Here is a 12,140-nt window from a genome sequence, read left to right as displayed (position 1 = left end):
ATTGCGACTCTGTGTTTGTTTGTAAATAGAGAATGAACCAAAGAGAACCAATTCTAAAACAGTAAATGCTTGGATAACAATCAATCAAATGGAGAGAGAAGCAGGCACGACGTATTACAACGGGGGCAAAGGCCTGCGTTAACTACCTTTCACTATCTGCAAAGAGAGAGTACTCCTAATAGAAATGAGAGGGGGGGGCAGCATTCAAAGCAGATCAGTGTGCATAAACACGAAAATGTTTTTTCTTACCACGTACTTGACATTCGACAGCTTATGATATTTGCTATTAAAAAACCATTGAAATTCACTGAAAAAACCATAGGTTATAGACCATATATAGTTAGGAATTAGCATTTACAAAACCTTGAAAATTCACTGAAAAAACCATAGGTTATAGACCATATATAGTTAGGAATTAGCATTTACAAAACCTTGAAAATTCACTGAAAAAACCATAGGTTATAGACCACATATAGTTAGGAATTAGCATTTAAAAAACCTTATTTTACTCACACAAAACCATTGAAATTCCATATATAGTTAGTTGTACTAACTATATATCGCGCACCCGCAATCCACTGCTGATCATGTCACATATTACATCATTCATGACATGGTCAGTGACATCACTGATGACATCTCAAATTACATCACTGATGACATCACTGTATATATATATATATATATATATATATATATATATATTACCTACTGGCGGTCGCCAGTAGGTATATATAGTTAGGATTTTTTCTCTATGGGATTTTTGAAAATTCTATGTCTAATAACTTTGGCGTTTGTGGACGGAATTGGCTGAAATGTTCAGGAAAATGGAACATTTTGTTTCTGAGCAGCCCCTGAAAATTTGGGGGGGTTCGTCAAGGGGGGGCCGAGAAAAAAGGGGGGTCCCAAAACGTGTTTTTAACATTGAGTTTTCCATAGGGCGGTTGGCCTCACTTTTAGCCCGAACGGCTGAATGGATTTGCACGAAACTTGGCAAAATTGTAGGGACTGGTAGCCCGATGTGCCTTTGCTAGGTCTCAATATATGTGCTCCAGTGGATTTTGAGAAATTAACGTTCAAAAAAAGATATATATCTGTAACAGCGGACCGGGCAGCAAAATATCGAAATTAAAATATCGATATACAATAATATCGATGTTTTAATTTCGATAGTATAGAATATCGATGTCCAAAATATCGGCAGACAGAATATCGTTTTTTTAAGGTATGTATCTTACTAATATCGAATTTTACTAATATCGACATTTTGTTTAGTGTTATGTATTTTATTATTTTGTTTATATGTTTGTTAAACATGTTTTGTAATGTATGTTTGAAAATTTGTAAATTTGTTTACATTTTGCGTTTTAGTATCAGAGCGGTTTGTGGGTTTATAGGGGAATAGGGTGGGAAGTAATTTAATAATAATTAATTAATTAATATATGTTTGTAAATATTTTTAATTAATAATTAATTGGTAAGTAATTAATATTAATTAGTTAATTAATTAATATAATGTTGTACATATTTTTAATTAATAATTAATTGGTAATTAATTAATATGAATTAGGTAATTACATTAATCAGAGTAATTTTTTTATATATATTTTTTGTTATTGTTAATTAATTAATTGGGAAAAAATAATATTAATTAGTAAATTAAATTAATTACAGCTAATGTGCTAATATATTTACTTTATTGTTATTGTTAATTAATAATTAATTGGTAATTAAATAATATTAATTATGTAATTAAATTATTTACAGTTAATGTGCTAATATATTTAATGTGTTTTTATTGTTAATTAATAATTAATTGGTAATTAAATAATATTAATTATGTAATTAAATTATTTAGAGTTAATGTGCTAATATATTTAATTTTTTGTTATTGTTAAATAATAATTAATTGGTAATTAATAATTATTAAATGATTAAATTATATGATTTATTTATGTGTAGTGGGTTGTGTGTTTATAGGGGGATAGGGTGTGATATAATTAAATGTAATTAATTAAAGAGATTGTATTTTTTTGGGTATTTATTGTTAATTAATTAGTAATTAATATGTGTTATTTATTTCATTTATAATTACATCAATTTAGTAATATTAATTGTTATTAATTGATTAATTGAAATTTATATTAATTGTCTTTTTTTATATGTGTAGTGTGTTGTGTGTTAAAGGGGGAGTAGTGTGGGAATAGTAATTTTTACCCCTACGCTATCCAACGGGGAAACAACCTTTACAACGCGACTTTTACAACGCACTACCATTACAACAAAATTTTTACAACGCAAAAACCATTACAACGCATGTGTTTAGAACGCATGTTTTTACAACGCAGGTACCTTTACAACGCATACCATTACAACGTAAGTATAGGTAATTATATAATTATATTTTAAATTTGATATGTTTTGGTTTTTTTAAGGGGTATTTTTAGGGTTCAGGGTCAGTTTTCAGTTTTTGGGTAAAAGGGTATTTTTAGTGTTCAGGGTCAGTTTTCAGTTTTTGGGTAAAGGGGTAATTTTAGGGTTCAGGGTCAGTTTTCAGTTTTTGGGTAAAGGGGTATTTTTAGGGTTCAGGATCAGTTTTCAGTTTTTAGGTAAAGGGATATTTTTAGGGTTCAGGGTCAGTTTTCATTTTTTGGTTAAAGGGGTATTTTTAGGGTTCAGGGTCAGTTTTCAGTTTTTGGGTAAAGGGGTATTTTTAGGGTTGAGGCTCAGTTTTCAGTTTTTGGGTAAAGGGGTATTTTTAGGGTTCAGGCTCAGTTTTCAGTTTTTGGGTAAAGGGGTATTTTTAGAGTTCAGGGTCAGTTTTGGGTTTTTGGTATTTTTAGGGTTCAGGGTCAGTTTTCAGTTTTTGGATAAAGGGGTATTTTTAGGGTTCAGGGTCAGTTTTGGGTTTTTGGGGTACAGGGGTATTTTTAGGGTTCAGGGTAAGTTTTGGGTTTTTGGGGTACAGGGGTACAGGGTAAAAATAAAATTAAATTACATTTTAATTAAATCAATTAAATGAAATTAAAACAATTTAAATTACATTAAATTATATTAAATTAAATTATATTATTTTCAATTATTTTAAATTAAAAAAATTAATATATACTTACTAATACTTACGTTGTAATGGTATGCGTTGCAAAGGTACCTGCGTTGTAAAAACATGCGTTGTAAATACATGCGTTGTAATAGTTTTTGCGTTGTAAAAATTTCGTTGTAATGGTATGCATTGTAAAAGTATGAGTTGTAACGTCATACATCCATCCAACGCTTTCCCTACTATTGCACCCTCTGGAGTGGGAATAGTAATTTAAATCCCTACGCTATCCAACGCTTTCCCTACTGTTGCACCCTCTGGAGTGGGAATAGTAATTTTTACCCCTACGCTATCCAACAATTGTCCTACTGTTGCAATATGTGGAGTACGTATATATATTAATTTATATGTAGAGTTTTTTATTTATTTTAAATGTATATGTATTAGTTTTAATTTTTTAATTATGTTTTAATGTTTTTATTTAATATTTGTAAAATTATATGTATTTTAAAATTATTTTTACATTATTAATTAATACATTTTTAAAAACGGTATTTTTAATTTTGATATTTTTGTACTACGATATTAATGTTTCAATATTTTTGTACTTATCTTTATGAAGATATGACTCCGATATTTTTGATTTCGATATTTTTGTGTCGATATTTTTGTATGTAGATATTCTGTCTGTCGATATTATGTCAGACATTCATATAATATATATATATATATATATATATATATATATATATATATATATATATATATATATATATATATATATATATATATTCCTTCGATACCTCTCACCACCTTTCTCTTCCCAGCGGAAGTCACGGCACGACAGCAGATAGGTTATCTAAATTATTTTATTTTTAAAACACCATGTGCATAAACGTGCAAGAATAGGACGGCCTACTCGTTTCGGCAACAATTAGCCTTTAACTGGACCATAGAGTCCCAGGCGTCTAGTACATTTATAAAAAGTGCTCAGTGGTAGTACCCTTATTTGTGTTCATTAAACACTAGACTGTTAACCTCATTTACAAACTATGGCTCAATACAATCGCCATTTTGTTTTTCTTCCATTCCTGTGAAGTACTCTTAAAGTGCTGCGTGCGAGATGATGATATCATTTCCTCATTCATGGCAGTAAGTTATTCTGTCACAACAATTATTTACAATCTATAAATAATGCATTCTACAAGGCCTTATAGAGTTGTCTCTAATAATAATAAGTCATAAATTATGTATATATACACATATATATATATATGTCTCTCTCTCTAAATATATATATATATATAAATATATAGATATAAATATATATATATATAAATATATATCTAAATATATATATATATATATATATATATATATATATATATATATATATATATATATATATATAGAGAGAGAGAGAGAGAGAGAGAGAGAGAGAGAGAGATATTTTCACTGGAAAAAAAACAAAGTTTACAGAGACGTTATAGGTTGGAAATAGCATCCAAAACCTTGGAAATACACCGAAAAAAACAAAGGTTACAGAGACGTTTACTTAGGTTCAGATTTTACACACTCAAAACCGTAGAAACTGAGCAGTTATAGTTACCTGGGCTAACTATAACTTACACTCCCCACAATGCACAGCTTATAAAGCGGGCAGAGAAACATATGAATAAATTGTTCCTGCCCTTGGAGCACAGGATTTTAAGCTGCTCTCTACGGGTAGGAACAATACTGACTCCCGCTGGCGTCAAGGGGTCTCTGGGGGCAATCAACATTGATCATGTGGTTGCCCTGGATGGGCTCAAGGGCACCCACCCTTTACTGGCAGGGCCATTTTTGTAAATCCTTCATTATGCATGGTCAAGGCATATGGATGGTAAAGGTGTTACGTGGTAAAGGCATACGTGGTAAAGGCATATGTGTGTAAGGCATTGCAGGGTAAAGGCATACGTGTTAAAGGCATTTGTTGGTATCTATGACATTATGATTAGTCTAATCCTGCACTATCTCTTGACTTGAAACTAAACCCTGGGCCTTGATAAACTGTTTAGTGGGAATGTCATGTCACATTGTCATCACGTGCCATTTTCCCAGTGCATTGTACCATTTCCCCAGTTTTCCCCCGATAAATGGTGCTATAAACCGTATAGCACTACTCGCCACCTCGTGTAGAGGGTGATCCATTTCTCTTCCTACCCTGCAAAGAGAGTTACTCCAGCATTTTGTTGAAGTGAAACTCTAACTGTTTCCAGTGTCAGAAATAGTCAGATTGAGGTCTGTGAATGCTCACTTGCTCACAAACTGACAAGGTGAATCATGCATGCGGTACAGCTACTAGTGTGTGATTCTACACATGCAAAACATGTACACCTGGCAGCGATCATCTGACTAGTTTTGTTTTCAAACATTGTTGAAAGAGCTGGGGACACAGACAAACCCACTGACACCAAGAGAGAAACAGTAATAACAGTTATTCACAGGCCCTGGCAAAACCCCTAGGCCTGCTCATCATGAGACCAATCTCCCTCCCAAACATTCTTGCTAAACTATTCACAGGTTTTCTGGCACACAACATAGTCCGTTCATAATGGCCTTATGACTGCAAGCCACAGCAGTGGTGAGTTAATATTGTGCTGTTAATAAAATTGATAATTCCCAACACTGAGAAGACACTGGATGTAGGAAGGTGGATATCTGACTATATGGTTACCCCAACTTTTTGCCTTGTGTTTTGCTGGTCTTTGACTTAGTTGGCCTGGGATCCTGCTATTCAGGGCCCCAGGCTATCTGCTCTCCCTATAAAATGGACTCCATGTACTTTAGGTGCATACCAGATTGGGTATTGGGTCACCTCTGTGAGCCCCTGTGTAGTGTACCATAGGTACCCAGGGCATAGGTGCATCCAAGGCTTACCGTGGGCTGAAGCATGTATTATGCCACCCCTAGCTGACCATCCAAACTGACACCACAGGTTAATCACTCTGATTGAGTAAGGTGGTGTAATCACCCCTTACTTAGATATAGTATACCTATATCTACCTTTATATATAGACACATATGCACCTATAAGTCACTCCAATGTTAGGCCTCGACAATCCTCAAGGTAGAGTGCTTGGTTTTATGTGAGAGGGTGCCCTAGCATGAGCTGAGCCCCTCTGCAGCTTTCAGAACCATGTCCTTATATCTGTTCTATGATATAGTCATACCATATACTCTTAAGTGCATTATAATCCTCGCGGTTAAATGCTAACTTTGGTGTGGCTTTATCAAAACATGTGGTGTAAGGTGTCAAACACTTTGGAATACTACCCCCTCCCACCAATTCCGGCGGCAGGGGTAGCATTCCACCCTTCTAGAGGGAAAAGACATGTATGTTACTGCTTTACCCGGTTAGAGTTAAACAGAGCTTCAGCATCACAAAATGGATGCTGCTGCTACAGACACGAGTCTGACCTCCTGCTGCTGGATGAAACTCCAGCAAGGGAGGCCTGGACAATGGGTTTCCTGTCGAAGGAGGTGCTAGGACCTCCCAAGACAGCCTGTAGTGTATTGGGGCAGTGTGGGTTGAAGGCAACAATGCTTTTCCAGACACTGCCTGGGGCAAACAAGATGCTCCATGCATAGCCCGGTTCAAACCAGTTGCTGGGGCACTCCAGCCCCGCTCTGGCGCGATACTGGACAAAGGGTAAGGGGTGTAACCACCCCCTTCCCAGGTGCACCCATAGGAGGGACCTAGTAGGTCCTCCAGACCATAGTATAAAGCTCTTAGTATAAAGATAGGTGCTGTGTCCCCAGGACTTTAGATTATCCTGCAACGAAACTCTGAAAAGAAACTCTTGGACCATCGACATTCTATACCGACTAGAAGACTGAAGACATCTCCCTTGTGGTCAAGGAGTGACCGCCCTGTGTAAACAGGGACCCCTGTCTTTAGTAACAAGCAAGGTAAAGGCGGCAGTTGGCATTTGAGCTGATCCAGTGTGAACAGGAAAGCATTGTGGAAAAAGATGTCCGGAGTTACCTTTGTCATATATACTTCCTGAAGAGTTACCTTTGTAATACAGTTCATAAAGAGTTACCTTTGTTATACACTTCCTGAAGAGTTACCTTTGTTATACACTTCCTGAAGAGCTACCTTTGGTAGATACTTCCCGAAACTGAATTAACGGCAGCGCTTCCTGATTCCTCTCTTTTTCCACAATCTGTTCTGTTTAAATGAAATTTTATCCATGTGTATCTACCTAAAACTCTACCTGTAGCACATGAGTGCTCTGTAGCTGCCCTTTGCTTAGTAATTTACTCTGAACAATGGTAAATCACTGCCTTCTCAGAAGTAAATAAGATGTGACATGTTCAACAACAGTTTTAATGAAATATCCATGTATGGTAAAATGTTCCTTACTAAATTTGGAATATGGTAGAGAAGAGATGTTTTATCCAGCTGGTTAAATATTGTGTATTCACATTCTATTACATTTGCATTTAGTAATATTGCATTTCTTTACATCCAACAGAAAATAAGTCTTAAATGCACGGATTGATTATGAATAATGAAGATAACACATCAAACCTGCAAAAATTATCAAAAATAAGGAGCTCCAAAACCATCAGTGCAATCAGAGGCAGAGGACAGATCCTGGAAGGAGCAGTCAAAGGCAATTCAGTGAGTGTTTGAGTCTGAGCTCTGCACCTCGACACCCCAAGACGAAGAAATGACCTCTACAAAACCAAGACAACAAAACTGACAAACTACCTGCTGTATAAACAAGCGTCCAACACCAGCTTTGATCATGAGGCCGGTATGAGAGTTGGAGGAAGGTCTCGTGTCTATTTGGGATCCATAGCTTGGAACAAACTCCCTCTTCAGCTTTGAGCTGTTAGCAACATGATAATGTTTAAAAAAAGGTTGAAAACTTGGCTTTGTGTCCATGTTTGAAACAACCAGATTTACTTTCTTTTCTGACCTGTGCTTTGCCCCGGGACACTCTTTGGAGTAGCTGTACACATTACAAGTCGCTTCATCATCATGATGTGGCTAGAGCAGTGCTTCGCTGTCTAAACTGGCACCAGACCAGCATTCAGTGCTCTAGGTGTATTGTTAACTCTTTCTAGCCAAACCACAGACACCAGGGAAAAGCAAAACGAAGTGGAGCCTAACAACTGAAGGCTAAAGGAAAGCGGAGATCTGCTCTCTGAAGTACAGAGTATTGTCCCAATTTGCACCTACCGGAAGGAAGATTAAGCTTTACCCGCAAGCAGGCAAAGCCATTATCCAATCTAAAGATGCAATCACCCACAAGGAAGCCTTACTGATATTATGAATGTGGCAGGTATTTAGTGAGTCTTGTATTTTATTGTTAAATCGGAAATATTACACACATACAGGGAATGTGAAAATAACGCAAGTGGTTTATTAACTATGCTGACCCTTCAGGAAACACGGTCAGCAGAAAAATCGTTCAATTGCACTGAATATGTCAAGAACATTAGCCAATTAGAAACCATAAAAGAGCATCAGCGAATACAAACAGGGGAAAAACCATACCATTGCACTGAATGTGTGCAGAGCTTCAGTCGGTTAAAACAACTCCAAACACATCAGCGAACACACACAGGGGAAAAACCATACCATTGCACTGAATGTGTGAAGAGCTTCAGTCGGTTAAAACAACTCCAAACACATCAGCGAACACACACAGGGGAAAAACCATACCATTGCACTGAATGTGTGAAGAGCTTCAGTCAAATTGCAAACCTCCACACACATCAGAGAATACACACAGGGGAAAAACCATACCATTGCAATGAATGTGGGAAGAGCTTCAGTCAAATTGCAAACCTCCACACACATCAGAGAATACACACAGGGGAAAAACCATACCATTGCAGTGAATGTGTGAAGAGCTTCTGTCGGTTACAGGAACTCCAAAAACATCAGCGAACACACACAGGGGAAAAACCATACCATTGCAAGGAATGTGTGCAGAGCTTCAGTCGGTTAGCACACCTCCAAATACATCAGCAATACACAGGGGAAAAACCATACCATTGCAAGGAATGTGTAAAGAGCTTCAATCAAATTTCACAGCTCCACACACATAAGAGAATACACACAGGGGAAAAACCATACCATTGCAGTGAATGTGTGAAGAGCTTCAGTCAAATTTCACAGCTCCACACACATCAGAGAATACACACAGGGGAAAAACCATACCATTGCAAGGAATGTGTGAAGAGCTTCAGTCAATTATCAAACCTCCACACACATCAGAGAATACACACAGGGGAAAAACCATACCATTGCAGTGAATGTGTGAAGAGTTTCAGTCAATTATCAAAACTCCAAACACATCAGCGAACACACACAGGGGAAAAACCATACCATTGCAAGGAATGTGTGAAGAGTTTCAGTATGTTAGCAGAACTCCAAACACATCAGCGAACACACACAGGGGAAAAACTATACCAGTGCAGTGAATGTGTAAAGAGTTTCAGTCACTTATCAAGCCTCCATAGACATCATAGAATACACACAGGGGAAAAACCATACTATTGCAGTGAATGTGTGAAGAGCTTCTGTCGGTTACAAGAACTCCAAATTCATCAGCGAACCCACACAGGGGAAAAACCATACCATTGCAAGGAATGTGTAAAGAGCTTCAATCACATTTCACAGCTCCACACACATCAGAGAATACACACAGGGGGAAAACCATACCATTGCAGTGAATGTGTGAAGAGTTTCAGTACGTTAGCAGAACTCCAAACACATCAGCGAACACACACAGGGGAAAAACCATACCATTGCAGTGAATGTATGAAGAGCTTCAGTCAAATGACATGTCTCCGCACACATCAGAGAATACACACAGGGGAAAAACCATACCAGTGCAGTGAATGTGTAAAGAGCTTCAGTCACTTAACAGGCCTCCAGAGACATCAGCGAATACACACTGGGGAAAAACCATACAATTGCAGTGAATGTGGAAGTAGTTTTAGAGTACAATCAAACCTCCGCACACATCAGAGAATACACACAGGGGAAAAACCTTACCATTGCAGTGAATGTGTAAAGAGCTTCAGTCAAATGACACACCTCCAGAGACATAAGCGAATACACACTGGGGAAAAATCCTACCATTGCAATGAATGTGGCAGTAGTTTTACTTACTCTTCAGCATTAAGAAATCATCAGCGAGCTCACAAAGGGGAAACAAATCTTTTAAATGCCATGAATGCTTGAAAAGCTGTAGTCCATTATCAATCCTAAACAGGCATCAGCGAACACACGCAGAAGAAAAGCCTTCAATTGCAATGAATGTGTGAATAAATGTAGTCAATTGTCAAGCCTATATAGACATCAGCTTGCTCTTACTCTGTAAATACCGTACAACTGTAGTGAGTGTAGAAGTACCTTTAGGAAATCTTTCGCATTAAGGATTCATCAGTTAATGCACACAGAGAAAAAACCTTTCAGGTGCAGTGAATGTGTGAATATCTTCTGTCAGTTATTAAACCTACGGATATATCAACTAACATACACAGAGATAAAATGGGAATTGCAATGAATGTCAGAAGTGATTTTGTCAATTGCAAACACACCTGGGGTAAACCTTACAATTGCACTAAAAGTGTGACGAGCTTTTGTCAATTTCTGATCCTACATAGCCTCAGCGAACACACACCTTCATTTAACTCACTTAGAAATAATCCTAGAGATGCAGTAAATTCAGAAAGAACTTAAGAACATTAACAATAATATTGACTCATCTGAGGACATAGACAGGAGCAGAACAGTGCCGTTATTGTGAGATGAAGGAATTACAGGAACAAGTATATAATTATGTGGGTTATTCAAATACCAGATTAATGAAGACTCGACTAGAAGAAATGAAGAAAACCAAAGATTTGTAGAATATTAAAAGTGTCTGTTCCCAGTGATTGTTCACTTCGGTACACATAGAAAAAACAACGTGATTTAACAGGAAATCCACTGGGAGACTAGCTCAATGTGGAATAAAAGAAAAGAAACACTGGTGGTTTTTATTTGGCGATGAAGAGTTACAAAGAAAAACATCCAAGTGTTCCTGTTCATGCTACCTGTAAAAGTGTAGGGATGAATATGATTCTGCCTGCACACATTGCTATATTAGCATAAGTGAGTTAGTTGTGAAAACGAAATTTTGCTGCTTTTGCAAATGACACTACATCTCTGTTTTTATAAAGACAAACTGCTTGCTTTTCCTTCACATGAGAATGATCTGTTTTTCATATATCTAGACTCACACTGTGACCTCAAGTCTGCACAAAGTGTTCAAGGTTAAAATTAAAATGTATGCTGTTGATGCAGGTTGATCGGCCCATGCTCTAGACACAACACAAACACAGCTGCTCATTTCTGAAACTCAGGTGCTTTTAATATTGCACTGCATGTATGAGACTGGCACTTGGAAAAAACCTTTCAATCAACAAAGAACTGTGCTGAGCTGGGATGTGATTCACTTCACCTGACTTTGGAGGTATGGGGTTCCCGGTTTTAACCTAGAGATCTTCTATTATTATAATACCTAGCTCCTAGCAAGGGGAGGGTGGTACACAAGGCGCTATAGATCTGGTTCCACTATCATTATAATATGATTCTCCCTTTGTATTGTATGGAATTGTAACAATGTTGATTGTATTGATTTTATGCATCTTTTTACTTATGTTAGCAAAGATACTGCATCTTAGAGCACGTAGTTGAAATAAACATTTTAAACTATACATTGTCTATGATTGCTCACGTTGTGGACATTTATGAGAATAAAAACAAAAGAGTGTTCTTGATTCCCACTATTCCTGAGAGGTCCCAAAGTCGCTTGTTCATTGGTAGCTTCGCTGTAGTACGGAGAATGAATGAAACACTGTTGCTAGTCGGATAGGGGTTCTGGGCACTGAGGTGGATTTTTGGTACACCACAATACACTGAGGTCCTGGTTTCCTGCGCATAGTTCTGTGCATGAGCAGAATTACCGCAACTTGGCGCCCAAAGTCTTGATTAGTGCTCGTATCTCTCCACAATACCCTCAACACCTTTTCCGGTTAACAGGCGTGA

At 37.0% G+C, this 12,140-nt stretch overlaps 1 protein-coding gene across 1 annotated transcript in view; it reads left to right on the top strand.

The window, feature by feature from the left end:
• LOC144805711 (uncharacterized) overlaps positions 1–11,807 on the top strand; it is a 129,925-nt gene extending 118,118 nt beyond the window's left edge. Inside the window, exon 3 of the mRNA XM_078672212.1 lies at positions 7,561–11,807. Within this exon, the coding sequence (XP_078528338.1) occupies positions 8,466–10,289 (1,824 nt within the window). The 5' untranslated portion in view covers positions 7,561–8,465 and the 3' untranslated portion in view covers positions 10,290–11,807. The remainder of the gene's footprint in view (positions 1–7,560) is intronic.
• Positions 11,808–12,140: the final 333 nt, after the last annotated feature.

The sequence above is a fragment of the Lissotriton helveticus genome (genome assembly GCF_964261635.1).
Source record: "Lissotriton helveticus chromosome 1_1 unlocalized genomic scaffold, aLisHel1.1 SUPER_1_unloc_2, whole genome shotgun sequence".
Classification (NCBI taxonomy): domain Eukaryota; kingdom Metazoa; phylum Chordata; class Amphibia; order Caudata; family Salamandridae; genus Lissotriton; species Lissotriton helveticus.
The sequence above is the reverse complement of the archived record's forward strand: the minus strand, read 5'-3'. Positions and strand labels throughout refer to the sequence as shown.